Source organism: Marmota marmota, unplaced genomic scaffold, assembly GCF_001458135.2.
Source record: "Marmota marmota marmota unplaced genomic scaffold, marMar, whole genome shotgun sequence".
NCBI classification, from domain to species: Eukaryota; Metazoa; Chordata; class Mammalia; order Rodentia; family Sciuridae; genus Marmota; species Marmota marmota.
Genome location: NW_026000093.1, coordinates 3,529,644 through 3,550,934, shown reverse-complemented (window position 1 = coordinate 3,550,934; position 21,291 = coordinate 3,529,644). Strand labels below are relative to the sequence as shown.

The following is a 21,291-nucleotide window of genomic DNA, read 5'->3' as shown; positions in this document are numbered from 1 at the left end:
AAAAAAAAAAAAAAAAAATATATATATATATATATATATATATATATATATATGCTTAGCTTTTATAATCAGAATAAACATAAAATTGTATAGACTGAAGGAGGTCAGGGGTGGGAGTTAACTACTAAAAATGTTATATCGAAGGATATGCAATGTCTTATAAGTTAAAAAGTAAAGCATGAGTATTATACTTTAAGACACTCAATAAGTGATTCTACTCAGCAGTAGTCTATCCTCAGGTAAGGTCTTTCTATTGCATAAACTAGACAGTTAATAATGGGTTGATTTTTATATTGTTTCTTTGTCTAATTTATTTTCCTAATCAGCTAACATTTACTAAACGTTGAAAAAAAAATGCAACAGCAATCATTAAAGAGCCCAGGAAAACTTGAAATACAGGTAAATATTTGTAATTGTCAGGGTCTACTCAATGGAAAACCAACTCAGGAATTCAAAATGCAGTGATTTTATCCAGCTATCTTAACTAGGGGAATGTGAGGCAATGTGTAGATTTGCAAGAACAGAAACCCACCACCAGCTGCTATGAAAGACAGCCTGGGAAAAGGATGTTCCCTGGGCCCAATAGCTACACAGGGGTCTCCTATGAAACAGAGAAACGGACCCTCCTTGGAGAGGTATGGAAGTGTGAATGAGAAAAAATAAGAAGCCACGAATTTCCCTCCAGTGGAAAAAAGGCAGAAAACAGGAACTGAGAAAACCCATTTTAAATTCGGCAGGAGAGAAAGCATTTTTCTATGAACACACAACACACTGCATGTTTGGAACCCTTAAAAGCACTGTAGACACGTGCATCAGAGGAGTTTCACATTCAGGGCAGGAAGCCAGATGATCACAAGGGTCCCTCAACAACCAGGCTCTATTACATCCTGAAGAAAAAATATAAAAGCCAAGAACTTTATCTCCCAGTATATTTTCATAAGAAAGGTTATTTTAACAAAATCATCCGCAATCCTTTAACTAAGTGACATGTACTTGTTAAAATTTGGGCTCTGAAGCTAAATTCCATTAGTTCGAATTCTATTTCCACAATTTTCCAGCTGTATTACCCTAAGCAGTTGATTTAATCTCTATGAAATAGATTTTTATCAGCACTGAAATAACAGTAATTGTCATATCTACCTAATAGGTTTATGTGGATTCAGTGCTTGACTACTAGCAAAATACTTACGGAAGAGCTTGATATTTTATATTTACTTGATAAATGTTAGCTCTCGTTACTCAAAAAAAAATTTACACACATCAAAATAAGAATGTTTTCATACAAAATACTTTATAATGAAATGTTCATGTCTTCCTACAATGAAAATATTTCAATCAAGGGAATGATTCAGTAAAAATATATAACCCCAATGAAATAAACATGGAAATATCTAACCATATGCGCCCATTCACTTTCTCATTTTAAAAACTACCAGAGAAACTCCAGGAAGCCCTCAACATTTAAATAACTTAGCTGTTTGAAATTGTAGGCATCCCTAAAAGGATTGGGGAAGAGAGTTTTAGCCATGCAGGCATACTAAGTATTTCAGAGAAAAGGAAGGAAGACAAAATTTGAGAATATGCTCTTGGTGGATATAGTTTGTAATTAGAATGAAAGATGGGTAGCACCAGACATTTTCAAATTCAAGATAGCAAAAGGAGCTGGGCACAACTGTGTACGCCTGTAATTTCAGAGGCTTGGGAGGCTGAGATAGAAGGATCACAAGTTCAAAGCCAGAATCTGCAATTTAGTGAGGCCCTAAGCAACTTAGGAGACCCTGTCTCTAAATAAAATACAAAAAAAAAAAAAAAAAAAGGCCTGGGGATGTGGTTTAGTGGTTAAGAGCCCCTGGATTCAATCCTTGGTATGAAAATAAATAAATAAATAAATAAATAAATAAATAAATAAATAATTTCAACATAGTTTTCCTATATACATATATGATAAAACAGTAAATTTCTTTGTCTTTAGTATTATATGCATTTAGAATATGATGTCATATTTTCATTCCATGTTGAGATGCCCGAGAACACTAAAATGATTTTTAAAGTTCTTTTTATTAAAAAAAAAAAACACTTTAGGTACCATTTTTTTAACAAGGATTTTTTTCTGGTAAGGTAGGTTAAAAGGTATAAAAAATATTGTTATTGTCATTGTGTTCTCTCAGATTAATTCAGAGGTGGGTAATGAGATGTTAATAGTGTGGTGGAAGTCTGGGCGACATGGAGCATGCCTGTAATACTAGCAGCTTGGGAGGATGAGGCAGGAGGATCACAAGTTCAAAGCCAGCCTCAGCAATTTAGCAAGGCTCTAAGTAACTCAGTGAGACCCTATCTCTAAATAAAACACAAAAAAGTGGAGGGGAATGGGATGTGTCTCAGTAGTTATGCAACCCTGGATTCAATCCCCAGTAACAAATAAATAAATAAAATAAAACATAAAAAATAAAATAAAATAGTATGGTTGAAGTTTTCTAGGTTCTATCCTAAGATTTAAATGCACCCAAGAAGTGCTAGGTGCTTCTCTCTTGGGTCTTTTCACATTCCAGGGTAGCTATTGAGGTATGTACTAAAGCCAGGTGCGTAAAGGAAGATAACTGAAAACCATGCAAAGGGAGAATATGTAAGTCTACAGTTGCCAGAGTTACTGATTTTTTTCAGTAACTGAAACTATTTTTTTTCTGAACTTTTATGTGATTTGTAATAATATTTTACATTTACTTGTGGTAAAATAAACAATATAAAATTTATCTTCTGAAATACTTTTAAGTATGCACTTCAAAAGAGATAAGCAGAATAAAATTATTTTTCAACAAAGTGTTTATATCTTTCAAAATGTAAACTCCATCTGCCTTTAAAAACATCTTTATTTAACCTTTCCTTCAGCCCCTGGTAACATCAACATATTTTCTGGGTTTTTTTATTACTATTATTATTACTATAAATATCTCATGTAAAGTGGAATCATATAAGATTTATATTTTTTTGCTGGATAATTTCCCTCAGTAAAATATCTTCAGTGTTTATCCATATGGTGGCATGTGAAAGGATTTCCTTTCTTCCATTATATATAAGGCTGAATGACATTCAAATATATATATATATATATATATATATATATATATAATTTCACATATTCATCCTTCTCTGAATGGACATTTGAATTCATTCTAGGAATTAAAATGTCCATTGGCTATTTTGAATACCACTACAATGAACATGGATTTGCGAATATCTCAGTGGCATAGCATGTGCTCAGCATGTGCAAGGCCCTCGGTCAATTTGCACCATGAAGAAAAGTATAAAAGAAAGAAAAATGAAGCTAAATATCAAATTATATAAAACATAACAACATTGTGTGGGGATAAAAATCACCAAGAAAGTGATGAGTATAAAATTTAGATCAGCAGTTACATTTGGAAGTCAATGATTAAGCTAGATCTCACAGTAGGGCTACTGGATGATAGGTCAAATTATTTTTTTTTGGTATGGTAATGATTAAAAAGTTATTTGCCTTATAATAATTTATTAAGCTATAGATTTATTGAAAAAAAATGATGTATTTGCCTTTTACTTAACCACAAAAAACACTGAATGAAATCAAATCAAAATAACATTTGAATCACACTCAAAGATTTCACATCTGTTCTCCTTTATACATTGCATATTCGTCAATTAAACTCTTCAAAAACCATAAGCTTCACCTATGTAAGGTGTACAACTCAGTGTTGTTTATTTTTGTAGATTCAGAGTTGTGTACTCACTATTGTCTAGTTTAGAATTACTTTATCAATCCCTCGAAAAAAACATAACCATTAACAGTTTCTGTATCCCCCTTTTCTCTGTGTTTGGTAACCATTACTCCACTTCAATAAATTTGTCTTGTTTGGTATTTTGTATAAATGCAGTGATGCCACATGTGGTTTTTCATGATTGGCTTCTTTTACTTACTACCATGATTTGGACATTAAATTTCCTCGAAAGGTTCATTTGCTTAAAGATTGGTAACAAGTCTGTGGAGCTACTAGGAGGTGGTGGTTTTAAGACGCAGGGCCGGGCTGGGGATGTGGCTCAAGTGGTGGCGCGTTCGCCTGGCATGCATGCGGCCTGGGTTCGATGCTCAGCACCACATACAAACAAAGATATTGTGTCCGCTGAAAACTAAATAATAATAATAATAATAATAATAATAATAATAATAAATATTTAAAAAGACGCAGGGCCTATTTTAAGAAAATGACATCATTGAGGTCATGCCTTTGAATGCCAATATTTTCATTCAAGAAGTTCACTCTATCCCTTTGCTTCTCGGCCACCCTGGAGTGAACAGACCTCTTCAACCCCATCCTCCCAACATGACGCAGTGTACTGTCTCAGGTCCAAAGCAATATGGCCAAATGACCATGGACTGAAACACCTGAAATAAAGAACCAAAATAAACCTCTCCTCCTTCAAGTTGATTGTTGTACATATTTTGTCACAGTGATAGCAAATTGACTAACATACTTGGTATGTTCATCGGGTCTATCCAGGTTCTAATATGTGTTAGTACTTAATTCTTTTTGTTGTCAAATACTATTCCATTATATGGTTATATTGGATTGTGTTTATTCACTTACTAGATGATAAGTTGTTTCTAAATTTGGCCATTACAAATCATGCTGCTATGAACACTTTCAAACAAGTTTTTGTGTGGAATATATATTATTTATATTGGGTACTACATAAACTCAAACTGGAGGAAATCAAAGACACAGAGGAAATTCTAAAGAAAGAGTGATAAAAACAACTTATAAATAGTGGAAGAATAATTAGAAGTATAGCTGCTACTCAGGAGAAACCAAAAAAGCAAAAAGAAATCAAAATATTTAAAGGATTGATGGAGATAACACACATGCAGAATTCTATATCCTGAGAAGTAATTATCATTCTGTAGTGGAAGAACAAATACTTTATCAGATAAACAATAACAGAAAAATATCATACCAGTAGACAAACACTGAAACAAGTGGCATACAAATTTCTATAGGGAGCCAGGCTCAGTGGGGCACATCTTCCATCCCAATAGCTTGGGAGGATTAGACAGGAAAATTGAGAGTTCAATGCCAGCCTCAGCAATTTAGCTTGGACCTACATAATTCAGTGATACCCTGTCTCTAAAAATAAATATAAAAAATGGCTGGAGATTTGGCTCAGTGGTTAAGCGCCCCTAGGTCCAATTCTGGGGCCCTCTCCCCCACACAAAAATATCTATAGGGAATAGAAAATGATATGTTAGAGGCTCAAATCAACATAAACAAAAGAACATCAATAAAAGCCAGAATGGAAATAAATAAAGGCTCTTGTCTTCTATCAGTTTTAATTGACTGGAAATAAAACTGTTTAAAATAGTACTGTAATGGTGGCTATGGTAATGATATAGGTAAGTGAAATGAATGATAGTGATGTCATTATAGATGGAAGGGGTGAAATGGAAATATTTTGTCAAGAGATAATTATGCTATACATAAATCACTATGGTGCTATTGGAGAGGACACACATTGTTAAAAATTCATGATGGAAATTCTGAAGCAAACACATTATTATTGAATTATGATTGATACCACAAGATAAGAGACAGAACAGATTTAATAAAATGCTTAATTTAATCCCAGGATTTAAAAAAAAAAGAATGGAGAAAAGAAAATAAAGAAGAGATACAACAAATAGAGAAAAATACAAACATGGTAGATGCAATTTAGCTATGTCAATAATTATATTTGAATGGTAAACAAATAAATTAAAGTCAAATATCGTCAAGGGTATATAAACCTAAACTCTATATGAAACATAACTTAAATGAAGACTTCAATAGGTTTAAGTTAAGGGATAGAGAAAAATATATGCATTGCAAACATTAATCAAAGATAGCTGCAAGAGATTTTAGTTGTAGACAAATTAGATCAGGGAAGGAGAACTATCAGAAGTATTTTCCATTAAATAATGATTAAATTAAGAATTAAGTAACAATAAAGGGGTAGAATCTCTAAGCAGACATAGCAATATAAACATTCAAAAAATAGAATACCAAAATATGTGTGTAAATACTGCTAGAATTGAAAGAAATAAGTATATCTATTTAATTATAGTCTTCAGCAGTACTCTCAAAAATTGATAGTTCAAGTAGGCAGCATTTCAGTGAAGATATTCTTAAACTGAGCAACACTATTATTACATTGTTATAGTTTCGTAGAATGCTTCTTCTAAACATGGCAGAATACATATTCTTTCCAAACTTACGTAGAAAATTCACAAAGATATGTCATAAAAAACAAAGTTTAATGAATTTAAAGGAAGAGTAACATAAAAAGTATGTTTCCAGTCAAAAAAAGAGTTTAAACCAAAAATTGATTACAGAAAGCTATCTAGAAAGTCCCCAAATATTTGGAGATTAAGTACAGCCCCACTATATAACATACCACTCAAAGTTAAGTTTAGAAAAAATACTTTAAAATATTTTGAGCTAAGTAAAAATTAAAGAACAATTTATCAAAATCTGTGGAATGCAAAGAAAGCAGTGCTGAGGTAGAAATCCATACCACTAAGTGCATACATTACTAATGAAGATTAAAATCAATGTCTAAGCTTTTACCATAGGAAATTAGAAATTGAAGAGCAATTGACGCCTAAAGGAAGAGTAAAACAGGTAATGAAAATTGCAGAGGAAATCAGTGAAATGGGAAAAATATATCTACTTTTTTAATGATCAGTAAAATTGATAAAACTCTGTGATACTAAAAAGAAAGAAGGTACATAGAACAAATATCAAAAATGGAAGAGGGATTATTCATAATGATTCCATGAACAAGAAAAGGTTAACAAAGGAATCCTGTGTAAAATTCTATGCCCACAATGTTGATAAATTACTTGATATAGGTCAAGTATTAATATTCCTAAAACTCATGCAAGGAGAAACAGAAGTTCTGAAATGGCCCATTAGAAATCAAACTAATAAATAATAAAATTACAAAAAGAAAGCACTAACCCTAGCAATTTTTTCTAGGGAGGTCTATCATACATTTAATGAAGAAATGATAATTCTCCACTATTTTGTCTGGAAAACAGAAGCAGAAGTAGCACTTTTTATCTCATTCTATAATAGCATTAATCAGATATCCAAAAATGCTTTGAAAAAGCAGTAAAGAAAATAAATCAAGACCAGTATTTATCATGAATATAGCTACAAGAATCAAACTCAGGAATATATAAAATAAACACTACATTGAATGAAATTTATTATAGTTTGGCAAGGATGACTCACCATTTTTAATTTAACCAATGTAATCAATGACATCAAAAAGCTACAGAAGAAAAATCACATGGTCATATCCATCAACACAAGAAAAGTATTTGAAAGAATTTAACATAGTCATATAAAAAGGTGTACAAACTAGTGATAGATGTTTAACTTTCTAACTTGATGAAGATCCACAAAAACCATCTAACTTTAATGGTGAGAAACTAGACATCTGCCCATTAGTACCAGAAAAAAAGGTGAGGACCTTGCTCATTCTACTGTCCGAAGTTTACTAGAAGTCCTGACCAATTTAGTACAACAACAAAAATAAGTACAAGTAAGTTATATAAATTGTATAGAAGGAAACAAATGTTAATCTTTTCAAAGACGACATGATGATCTATGTAGAAAATCCCACTGAATCTACCAAAACCAAAACCAAAACAAAATTTTGCAAGACAATAGGAAAGAAAATGAATATATAATAGTTGCTGTCTTTCTTACAAACAATTAGAATTAAAGTTAGGAAAATAATCACTTTTATGATAACACTGAAGATTAGTAATATGTAGATCTATACCCCCCAAAATATGTACAAAAATATAAGTGAAACCCAGGCCCTGGTGACAGTAGACAATTTAAATGAACAGATGCTATATGTCCTGGATTAGAGCCTCTGATATTGTTTAGATGTTGCCCTCCCTAAGTTGACCAATCAATTTAATAAAATCTCCATCAGAATTCCAAAAATTATTTTGTAAATATTTAAAATGAATTCTGAGGGCAAAAGTTTTAAAACAGCCAACAGAATGCTGAGTATGAAGAATAGACTAGGATATATTCTTTCTGATTTCAAAACTTACAAGAAAGCTATAATAATTAATGTAGCACAGTATTGTCAAAAGAACAGGCATACTGATTAATAGAAAGAAACAAAAAGACCAGAAAGTGTCTTACAAAAAAATATAGCCAACTGATCTCCAAATTGAGCAAAGGCAATTCAATGGAAAATAGCTATTTTTTTTTTTGACAAAATTGTCAAAACTATTGTAAAGCCACATGCAAGGAAAAAAAAATACAACTTAGAAACAGGTCTTACCTGATTCACAAAAAGTAATTCAAAATTATTCATGTAACTACACTGAAAATATAAACTATAATTTTTTTTAAACAGTAGAGGATCCAATGAAAACAAGTTTTTAAACAAGAGAGCAAAAGATAATTGATAAAAGAAAAAGTTGATGATCTAGAATTTATTGAAATTAAATATTTTATTCTCCAAAAGGTAATTTTAAGTGACTGAATATAATGGGGCATGGTGTTGTACACCTGTAATTCCACCTATCAAGGAGAGTGACTCAGGTGGAACACAAATTCAAGGCCACCCTGGGCAACTCAGCAAGACCCTGTGTCAAAAAAAAAAAAATTACAAAGGTGAGGATCTAGCTCAGTGGTAGATACCCCCTGAGCTCACTTCCCAGTACTTAAAAATAAATAAATAAAATAAAATAAAAATAAAAAACACTGAAAATCCAAGCAGATAGGGTACACACATGCATAAAATATTTATAAAGCATATTTCACATAAATTAATTATATTCACTATATACAAACAGACATAAGAAAAGATGCAGAACATCCCTTGTCATTAAGGAATTGTAAGTTAAAACAGAAATGAGGTACCAATGGGAGGATGTGGAGCAAGCGTGGATTCTCACTCACTCCTTGTTGGGGGTATGCACAGCTACTTTGGAAGACACTTTGGCAGTGTCCTACAAAGCTAAAAATAGCCTTGACACATAATGAAGCAATTACCCTCCTAAGTTATATCCAATTGATTTCAAAACACATATCCACACAAAACCTGAACGTAAATATTTATGGCAGCTTTATAATCATCAAACATTGGAAGCAAGTTTGATGTCATGCAATAGGTGAATGAATACTCAAACTACACTCATACCATGGAATACTGTTTTTTGAATCAGCTTTTAAGTCAGGAAAAAGCTGTCACAAATTTGATATTCACTTTACTAAGTGAAAGAAGGCATTATGAAGGCTATCTTCTCTAAAATACAATTATATGGCATTTTGGGTAAAGGAAAAATTATAGAGACAACAAAATAGTCCTGGCTTCCAGAAGATCATTGGTTGGGATGCTGGATACAGGACAGACAAATTTTTAAGATAGTGAAACTATTCAGTTTGATATTGTAATGATGGATTTGTGATTATTGATAGGGAACAGACAGACAAGAGCAATGGGATCATTAGTTAAAAGATTAGTTCTATAGACAGAGCTTACTGTACTGACCCCCTCATGCATTTTTTTTAAAGGTAATTTACCTGAGGCTGCTCTGGCCCTGTCCTGGGCTTACGTCAATAGGATATGCTACATTCCTCCCCAAACACCTTGTTATCTACAGGAGAAATGGTCCAAAGGCTCCTTCCTCTTTATAAGAAGAGCACAATCAGGCTGGGGTTGTGGCTCAGTGTTAGAGTGCTTGCCTAGCATTCATGAGGCACTGGGTTCAATCCCAACATCACATTAAAACAAACAAACAACAACAACAACAACAACAAACCTAAATGAACAATATAAAGGTATTGTGACCACATACAACTAAAAAAATTATTAAAAAAAGCAAACAACAACAACAACAACAAAAAAAAAACACAGCCACCCTGTAGTGGGAGGGGTAACTTTTATGACCTTGATATAGTCCAGATTCCAGAACTCAGGATGATAGGATAATTAAAAGCAAACACCTCCCAACCATAAAATCTTTAGGAACAAGTTCCAAGTAGAATAGTCAGTGAGGGCCAAGGAAATCAGAGTTGCCTTAGAGCTTTAGCATGTTGTTAAAATAGTAAAATCTCTTTATTATGGGTAAAATTATTCACAATGGGAAACTTGAAAATCTCATGCCATCCTGCTGTCAATCATGGACCTCCCATGAATGATCTGAATACTTCCCTGGGACTCCTGATTAGATTGGAGGGCAGGAGGGGTATATGGTTTCTCTGCTCTAAAAGAAGCCATTCTCCCTTTCTTTGTGCAAGTGTCCTTTATCTTTTTCCTTCTAATAAACTCCTGCCTGCAAATATGTGAGAATGAATTGAAATTCTTCAGTCAAGAATTTTAGAACCTGTAGATACAGACCCCCCATAAAAACTTCAGCTCTGTAGTCAGAACTTACCCTGTAACAGTGATATGTAGTTTTCACATCCCACTGTATTTAACTTGAAGTTAAAGTGTGCAAGTCTTTTAGAAAATTTAAAAAAAAAACTTTTATATGATTGAGAGATATCATTATGAAATGCAGAATGTGACAAGAGAACCTAAATGTATTCCAAATCAGAAACAATCTCTCTTTGGGAAAGAATAGCAGCTCTAACCTATAAAACACTGGGAATGACAGAAGCCTGGGATTCTAAAGGAAAAAGAAAATGTACACAAAAGACTTCAACCCTTCTTGATAATTGTTTCCTATTGAGAAGTGGGTTAACAATCCTGATCCTGCTGCACAAGTTTATTGGACTTGAACAATTAGATGAAATAAATAATAGGGAATGTAGTTATCAGTTGGAGTGGGTGGTCACAGATAAGAAAGGGAAGAGAAGAGGCTCTTGTGGTACATATGATAATGAGCTGGGTTGGAGAATCAGTACAAACTCCTGTTTAGCTTAAATTAGAAAGTTATCAATAGAAACATGCACAGATAAATGCATATGAACAGCTTTGTTATACACATATATATTTTCTTCTGTCACCTGAGAGAGTATAGAAGTCATTGCCACTCCAATTGCATTGAATACAACTAACACACAGCTTTTTAGGTTTATGGTATTATAAAATACATGTTTGGTATTTATCCCTACTTCCTGACAGGATTTCTAAAATCCTTGGAATCTCTGGAGTGATCCTATCTTTTTATATGCCTGATGGTTGGGAGCCCCAAGGTAGCTTCAGAATGGGGACTAATTACCAGAAAGACCTAGTCAGGATAGGTGGATGAGGGTTTTTAGCTCAAACTCCCCAGCTCCTGAGAGGAGAGAGGCGATAAAAGTTAAGGTGATCACTAATGGTCAATGATGGGATCAACATTTGCAAAGAAGGTTGGATAGCTGGATATATGGAGGCTCCAAGATGGTGATACATCTGGGGAGATCATGCACCCTTTTCCTTACTCCTTGCCCTGTTCATCTTTTTGTATCTTTTGTGATATCCTTTATAATAAACCAGCAAATGTGTTTTCCCTGAGAACTGTAGGCTACTATAGCAAATTAATTAATCCCAAGGAGAGGGTTGTAGGAGCCTGAGATTATAGGCATTTGGTCAGGAGCACAAATAGAACAACCAGGGCTTGCATGTCTCTAAGGGGTGGGGGATGATCTTGGGAACTGAGTCCTGAATCTGTGGGATCTGATGTGGTTGCCACTGGGTACCATCAGAACTGAATTCTATTTGAAGACACCCAGCTGGTGTCTGCAATTGCTGACTTATTTGCTGGTGGGAAGAAACCCCAACACCTTCTGAGGTCACAGAAAGCTGCTTAGAATAAAATACAGCAGGAAGTTTTCATGGTCTGAGATTAGGAAAAGAAATATGAAATAAGATACCACAGATAATGAAACTAAAATGTCAAAAAAACCTGAACTAATAATAATAGGAAACTTTGAGATTCAAATAACACCATAAAGTAATTGAAAAGACAATTTCCTGGTTGAGAAAAGGTATTTGCAAACAGTATATATGATTTATAGTCAGACTATACAAACAAACTCTTTAAGCTAATAAGAACTTAACCTAATTAAAACAAAAACATAGGAATATCTCATAAACACAAGAAAGGATATTCAGTATTCTTATTAGGGAAATGCTAATTAAACTCAAACTGTGATGCTACCACATAGGAACCATCATCGATAGGTAGAAGTGCTTTTTTAATATCTTCATTTTATTTATGTGGCATTTTGTCTATACTTGAAAGAGTATGTGTTAAATCTGTTTAATTTTCTTGTATCATTCCTTTAACAATTATAGCTCCATTAATTTCATATTTTCTTTTCTGAATTCTATTGGTTTGATGTAAAAATTATTCAGTTAAATATTCCTTTTTTTATATTGTCTGTCATTTTATTTCCTTTTGAGAGGATTGTCAGCTTGTTTTGATATTTTCACATTCTACATTTCTTTCAATATTGCTGTCAAAGTTTTAATATTCCAGAGTTCTTTTTTCTCTAGATGTCCTTTTTTAATATTTATTTTTTAGTTGTAGTTGGACACAATACCTTTATTTATTTATTTTTTATTTTGTGCTAAGGATTGAACCGATGGCCTCCCACGTGCGAGGCCAGCGCTCTATCACTGAACCACAACCCCAGCCCCTCTCTAAATGTTCTTTTTATGTATAATGTTGGCATTATTTCACTTACAAAATAATTTGCCATCTACCTGAAATTATTATAACTTCTTTTATGATGAAACTTGATTTCTCTGTTTCCTCTAAATTTTTCATCTTTCTGTATATTTCAGTCTCTGTTTTGATGTGAATGTTTTTTTTTTTTTTTTGTTCATATGTGGGATGACCCTTTAGCATCAGTCAATATTTAAAACTCAGACACCAAAAAGTGAATTATCAGCTTTGGGTTTAGAGTGCAAGGTTTATTCACTACTGGGCTCCACACTGGTATTGCTAATGAGAATCCAACTTGCATTGAGTTGCATTGGGTTATTTTCATAGGTCAATTACAATCAAGAAGAATCTTACAACTTCTTTCCTTAGTGGAAAAAAAAAATTAACACTTGGCTGCCTGAGTTCTGAGAGCTCAATGAAGGCAGAGGCAGTGTAACTTACTGTCCAAAAGTACATCTCACTTTAGTTTAGTGCCACATCTCACCCATGCTCTCTGCTGTGCCTCAGAGACAACTGCTGAATTCCAATCAATATCCTGCTCTTGGTGACCCCTTCTCAACTCTCCCTGTTAATGAGTCTGCTATCTCAAATCCCATTTGATTGAGTTCTACAGTGAAAATTGCTGGGTTTGGCTTTGCCTACAGCCTTCTTAGGCTCTCCAGGACAATTCCCCCTCATCTATTTCTATTTTCAAAAAAATTAACTAAAACCTTTGCCTACTTTATTCTCTTTTTTTTTTTGCTCCCTTATCTTTACTATTATTACCTTACAATGATCATTTTTTTGTTATTTAATGTTTTAGGAGTGAAGAGATGTAAAAACATCTCATTTAATCCCAAATCTCTGCACTGAGTTGCTTAAGATTGTACATTTATAACTTAGAAAGGCCTTAAATTTCTTATTTTGACATGTAATTCTGAAAGGATCAGGTATGCTTTTTCTATGCTAATATTATATCCCAAACCAGGGATACAAGACATTTTTTTCAGAGTTTATTTCCATGCCCATTATGACATACACATAACTGGTATTATTTCCTCACTACTGTTAAATTCATTCTTGCACACAGAAATGTGGTCATTTCTACAGCACAGTTCCCACAAAAACTGATTTATGACTCTGACACATCCATAAAATAAGAACATAGGATATGTGACAGATATATTTCTCCCAGAAGCCATCCAAAATTCCACGGGAGTGACCACGGATGGATGGATATTTAACATCTTGGGATTTTTCCTCCTTTCTGATACTCTATCTCTGACCCAGAAATCATCTGTTACCCAAATAACCTTCCATATTAATTTAGACCATTCTGGGATAACTCAGAACTACTTCAGAACGTACAAGTCCAGAAGCCTCTTAGTAAAACTCCTGGTAGAATACAGGGTTAGATGTGAATCCTAGATGGTTTCACTCTACCTTGGGTACATGGTGAATTTCCTACAATGTGGAGGAGTCATGATATTTTCTTTCATTCATAGAATCTCAAAGACTCTATCTCTGAGAGTGAAAGTTGAATGCATAACGCATTTCTGATTTACTTTTTCCACTTTCCCTACTCTCAACCTGCACAGAAGTCATCTCCCTGTCAGTGTTCCTCAGTGTGTTCATGTGGGTAGCAACTAGGCTTGCTCTTTGTTCACTTTTTTTTCTTCTCTGGTTACTTCTATTGAATTTTCTTGTGGCTCTTCCTGACCAGCACTGCGGCTGCCTCTGGGCATTGTGGCTGCTTTTGCTGGGTACCATTTACTTCACACTACACTACAGTGGCAATAAAATGGCTCTGAGACAGGTTTTCTTGAGGTTAGCAATGTGTTACACATTGCATCCTGATACTTTAAAGATGTTTTTCCTAAAACTTTTTTCCTACAGTTTTGTAATTTTTTGTTGTTGTTGTTATTCTAATGAGCTCTCCCCCAGGGACTCAAACAAAAGTCCACAGAGATTAGGGTGTCTGAAAGAAGAAAAACTAACATAAGCAATCATGGCAGTTTTCCAAGTCACTTCTAAAATTGTATGGCTGTTGAATACACCTTTTGTTTGTAAGTACCATCATTTTGGTATAGTCAGAGTTTTTTCTCTGTTTAATATCTTGCATTACTGTGGTACATTTGTTATGACTGATGGAAATTTATTGACACATTGTTATTAATTAGGCTCTGTAATTAGGTCTGTGAGAGTTGTAATGTTCTACAGTTTCATGGGATTTTTCCAAATTTTCATGTTCTTTTAAAATAAAAGAATTGAGCATTATGGCTATAAAAGTCATTAGGCATTTACTTACTTTCAATTCTCCATCTTTTGGATGAGAAAATGAGGCCAGAGTGATTTAGGTCCACTGTCAATAAGACACAGCTCAAAGTTTCTGACAATTTTAACTTAGGTCTCCAAACTTCAGTCTCATATGCCTTTTTTTTTTCTTGCTTTTCAGATTGATTTCATGATCATTTAAAAAGTAAAACGTCAACTGTATAAAAATTTTATAATTTGTTTAACACGTAATTTCCCTCCTAATTCCAATCTCCGGAGCAGGAGTGTGTCTAAGAGAGTTGCTGAAGGTCAGACGAGAAAACAGACTTGTCCGTATCTACCCGAGACATCTCTGTCCTCTCAGTGCAACGTGGTCTGGATGGTCTTCTTGCTCTGGATCCTGTGTCCATTCCTATAGGCAGAAATTGGCCATGGCTCTACCAAGTCAAAGGTTATAAGGACTGATTTTGTTGCTTTCTTGAGAAGCGGGATAGACTATTAGGGCTTTGAACTATGCTGTCTATCTTTGTTCAAAAGAGTAAAACTATAAATAAGGATTTGATGATCAGAAGAAGCCAACAGAATAAAACATGCATGTCATTAAAGTGTATCTGGGCCTTCTTAACTCATACTCTAATTTGGGTACAGACATGTAAATCCAAAGAAAAGCAATTGGTAAGGATATCACTGCAAATCGAAGAATTTAAATAGGCCATGTTCTGGACATTTCTTTTCAAAATCAGTCACAAGCATGGACAGTATTTCTTATATATATTTGTCTTTTCATTTAACATGTCCCAAACCACTAGGAGATATTGAAAGTTAAATAATTTTATATTTGGCTTTCCATTTTTGGAGTTAAGTCAAAGGAGAAAGAGTAGAATAAATTTTGAATTGTCAAGAAAATATTAATCAATGAGAGCTCAAAATCATTTTCTGTATCATGAACAATGAAGTTAGAAGTTAGATAAAGCACAATATGTAAGTCAATCACCTTTTAATCTTTTCTCTAAGGTCTAAAATGATTTGTGTGCCCAAATCACATTCTAAGTATGTTCCTCACTGATGCATAAAAGCACTTTAACTGTTTCTGTATATAAATGAGAGCCTCAATTTCAGATGATTTGACATAACCCTTGTAATGTTTTTTTTTTTTCCTAATTGATTGAAACTAAAAAAGAACATATCCTTTTTATTCTAATGGGAAAGTCTGAATTAAGTGAAGCACATATCATGATAGTTATAACACTATGAATCAACATTTTACTTTTTTTTGTCAGCATTTGTTTTCTTTTATGAATATGTGATTTCAACTTATGTAATTTTAACTACTTATTCTGCTCTTGGAAAATTAATATTTTTTAGAGTATCATTAAAATCACAAATTCAGAATTGAGATGTTAATTATTTACATTTCAAATTATTTAATATCTTATAATTATGAGAACCATAGAAACAATAAGGAGATGAACATCTTTTGTGGGGACCCATAAATCTCCAACCTGAAACCAGAAATGTTTCTTTAAAAGAAAGCTTCTGGAATCATCTATCCATTCATCTTGCTTTGCCCAGTGATGATCTACTCTATTTTAAAAAGTCTTATTACATAGAAACTTCAGTTATATTGATATTTTTGGTAAAGGTCAGAGTGCTTTTTAATTCAGCAACACTTTTCTTCAATGGCTAACTCTTATTTCCTATCACTTTTAGTGTTTATAAGTAGATCACCATTTTTTTTTTGCAGTTTCCACTTTATTGTAAATCAACAGTTTTCATATTGTTCCCTCCTAATAATTTCCCCCAATCTTTGTTTGCTTTCAAAATTATCAAATTCTAAAATACCAAGGCCTATATTCCAATAAGGTTAGAGCTATTACAAAAGATTCAGTTGCGGTGTATTTCACCCAGTGTCACTCAGAAGTTTTCTGATAAGTGATCAATTTTTTGTTGAGCAAATGAAAAATATTCAGTACTTGATATAGAGATTGCAATCGGTTTAATGTGTTCAGGGTTTGGTGGTAAAGAAAGTGGTATCAGTTTTAAAGTAATGAGCAACAGTAGATCCATTTCTCCTTGAAAAATACATTGGTACGTTAGGGACTTCTGGTGTCTTGGAGGTAAAACTCATTCATAGACTACAGAATTTGTTCATATCAAACATAAAAAAAGAAAGAAAGAAAGAGAGTGCTCCATCTGGATGAAAAAAGGAGCCTCACTTTCCAAAGGACTGTACCCTCTCTCATGGATGCCTACTTTGGTCTCTACCTAAAATTGGTGGATGGAGTTTGGGATGCTGAGCAGCAGCAGCAGTAGCTCTGTCACTGTAGAGACCACCCACAGAGCAGCATTGGGGGTGTTATGGTTTGGATGTGAGGTGTCCCCAAAAGCTCACATGCAAGAAGGTTAAGAAAAAAAATGATGGTGCTATTAGAGCCTTAAACCAATCAGTGAATTAATCACCTGATGGGATTAACTGGGTGGGTCTGGAGGCAGGTGGGATATGGCTAGAGAAAGTAGTTCATTGAGGGTGTGGCTATGAAGTATATATTTTGTATCTGGTGAGTGGACACCTCTCTCTCTCTCTCTCTCTCTCTCTCTCTCTCTCTCTCTCTGATCATTATGTGAGCTGCTTACTTTGCCACACTCTTCTGCCATGTTGTTCTGCCTTACCTCAAACCCCCAGGAATGTAACCTACTCTCTATGGACTAAGACTTCTGACTCTGTAAGCCCTCAAATAAACTTTTCTCCTCTACAATTGTGCTGTTTGGGTCCTTTAGTCACAGCAGTGTAAAGGTGACTAAAACAGATGGTAGGAAGACACGGCCCAGCACTGACAAGGAAGTGCCCAGGAGCGATATAAAGGAGAAGAGGGACACTTATGAAGACACAGTATTTGATGGCACAGAATGATGGAAAACCCTTCTGAATAGTAGTTAGATCCCAGGAAATTAATTTATGTTGCACTTAATTCACATAAAAATATTATTTTACTGATGAGTACTAGAGACACTGAAAGTTAAGTACATTTGAATGAAATGACAATGTTAGTAAAGCATCAGTCTAGGATTTGAACACAATTGCTTCTGGGAGTTAAAGCCTTATACACACACTATTCCCCAGCACCAAGCCACACAAGTATTGATTCTAGTTTTTCTTAATTAGGAAATTTTGTGCATCTCTCTTCCTCAGTAATCTCAGTGAAAAGAATGCTCCAGGTGTTATGTGTGATTCCCAGAATTGATTTAATTGTAAACCCAAACGGATGTCATGAGGAACATATAAATGCAAATATTTCACTGATTGGATTTTAGGGATTCAGCTGCAGAACTTCATCAAGAAATCTACTGTGTGCTGACAGTGACCTTTGTGGGATCCCCCTTCCAGATAGATCAGAGCTTATAACTTCAATGTAGAAGTGGCAGCTAAACTATTGTAGTCTTCTTAAAAGTGAAACTGATCAGGGCTGAATGTAGAATTTCTAACAATGTCAATAAATAGAGTAAATGAGTCCAAGCAAAACACACAATCAACATGTCATATCTGTCCAATTTATTTTGGAATTTGAAATTCTATAAGGAATGTGGTACAACAGCATGTTGCTTCAAAACTACTTACATCCATTGAGCTTCTGTGTTTGTTTGTTTGTTTTTTACAACCCATATAAATGGATTCTTAAACATTTAATTAATACCTTGTTCCCTCTGAGATATAGGTCCATTCACTTAGGTAATAAGCAGTGAGGACAAAGTCACCTATTTGCTCTTGGAAAGTCAAATATTGGAAATAAATAAGAACATTAATACATATATATATATATATGTATATATATATATGTATATATGTATATATATATATATATATATATGTATATATATATATATGTATATATGTATATATATATATATATATTCCAAGACTTGGAGGGTTAAGGTTCTCAAAAATAAATTTATTATAAAAAAACCATTAAAAATTTGCAATACAATTTTAAATTCTCTTTTTTTTGAATCAAAACGAACATCATCTTAAGTGGCACTATTAATGCATTCTAATCTTCCATTCAACACTAATCTGTTTAATCAAAGCTCTATCACAGTTTGTTTAAGCACACCGCCTGCCTCTGAAGAGCATATTGCAAGCCTGATTCCAACTAACAGCATGTGGCTTTCAAAGAGAATGCACTTTGTGTTTATTCCCTCGGTAATGAGTTGAAAATCATTTTGTACTTAAAATTAAAGATTAAAGTTAGAAGTATCTTTGCTTCAATGTCTATATTTAAAAACTACCTGGGATTCTGAAGAATAGAGAGCTCTGAGCTATGCTCTTCTCTTGTTTGTTCAAAAATTCCTTCTAAAATGCTTCTTTCCTCTGTACATATTTGTTGAAATTTTTCAGGCTTGAAATACATGTTTTATATTATTTTCAGCACACAGTGGCAATCCGATAAGCATTTGAGAAGATAAAGTCAGGTGGTGAATAGTAACAAACCTCAATCAGATACTTATGCTATGTGCTCATAATCAAGAAGCCTTTGTAACATCACTACTTATGAAACTGTGGTTTTCTCAAGCACTTGAGTTTGCCACTCTGACATTTGGAATACTTTAATGTGGCAGAATGGTTTTCTCCAAATAACTTTTAACAGAGGAGCAATGTATCCAAAACCCAAATGAACTAGAGCTATGAGAAGAAAAAAGGAATATAGTGTTCTTCATTTTGTTTTATCCTCTAGTATAAACTTTTAATTATAATTTCTCCTCTACACCTTCCCAGATGAGCTGAAACCCCAATTCAGTGAAGGATCTATAATAATATCTAACAAACCACAACATACGTTCTCCAAATGCCTAACATTGTCCTTTGTGTACATGTTTTTTTTTTTTTTTTTAAGTCATTTCACCAGCTCCAACAGACCTTCTTCAACCTCTCTGTCAAAGTACAGTTTAAAAGTCACCTACAAGGGCTGAGGTTGTGGTTAGTGGTAGAGTGCTTGCCTTGCACATGTGAGGTACTGGGTTCGATCTCAGAACCACATAAAAACAAATAAAGGTATCGTGTCCATTTACAACTAAAAGAAGTTACCTACAATGGACCCACTTAGAAAAGCTGCTAAAATCCAATTTCATAAACCCATCCAAACTTGCTCAATTAGAATACATACATCTGGGACCTCAGAATTACACAATGAGAAACATTCAAGAAAATGCCATGGTAAAAATGAATGGCAATTCTTAGTGCTAAACCTGCCTACTTCGAGATTAAATCTCTCTCTTCTCCACTCCCTGCATTAGAATGCACATGGACACATGCACACACACACACACACACACACACACACTACTTAAATGCTCTTCCATTTGTCAATACAACTATTATACAAAATTTTACAGAAATAAATTCATTGTTTATAAACTCTAAAATGTTTGCAAGGATTTAGAAACATATTTTCTATAGAGACAAACCGGGTGGACATCTACTGGGAGAGATTCATGGAAAAACTGTGGAAATATAGCAAATGACCATCCTAAAGTATTTCTTTGAAATACATTTCATACTGCATACTACTCAGTGATTCATTTCAAACAGGAAAACATATCAAGTAGAAGAGCATTTGAAAGTTTGATAGCACACTGATGAATTTAATATCTTCCTAATAAATGCAATGATCATTTTTACCAATGTATAAAATTCTTATTTGAACATTCAGGAAATAATAACATTAGGAAAATGTAAACTTACCACTTCTTCGTGTCTGCATTTTCTCACATTAATCCCATTTATCTGCAAAGCAAAGAAAGCATATTTTCACATAGCATATTATAAACTAACTTAAGTTTTTGGTTGCATATAAGATAATAATGATAAAATACATACCTGTAGAATTGCATCCCCAATAAAGAGTAGTCCTGAAAGTTCAGCTATAAATGAAAAATAACAGTTGATTATATACTGACTATTTTCATCTGAAAAATAAGTTGTTTTATTATCACTAATATAGAATAATGAAACAAAAGTTAAAAGTTTTACATTACTATTATCTTGAAAGATCCACAAAAATGAAAATTCAAAATAATAATACGATTCAACCCATTTTAATTACTGAAACACAAGCAGAGATATTTCTACATAGTTCCATCATTTCAGATCTTACAGTTGCAAAATATCAGTGAGTCATCTGAATGCCTGGCCTAGTTTTTTCATGCACTTATACTCATGGTGTTTCTGTGAAAAACATTTGAGAGTTAGATACCCAATCCACCAGCTAAGAAAATGGAAATAGTTACAAGTTTATTCATAAACACTACATTGTTTAAATAGTTTTAGTTAATGTTTGATTGTACCT

General features: G+C 33.5%; 1 protein-coding gene across 3 annotated transcripts in view; it reads right to left on the bottom strand.

The window, feature by feature from the left end:
* Positions 1 to 21,291, bottom strand: part of Sntg1 (syntrophin gamma 1) — an 819,084-nt gene that overhangs the window by 259,991 nt on the left and 537,802 nt on the right. For all 3 annotated transcript variants that reach the window (XM_048782887.1, XM_048782889.1, XM_048782888.1), the window contains 2 exons: positions 20,823 to 20,866; positions 20,688 to 20,729 (listed from right to left, as the gene is read on the bottom strand). In XM_048782887.1, coding sequence (XP_048638844.1) covers positions 20,688 to 20,729; positions 20,823 to 20,866 — 86 coding nt within the window. The remainder of the gene's footprint in view (positions 1 to 20,687; positions 20,730 to 20,822; positions 20,867 to 21,291) is intronic.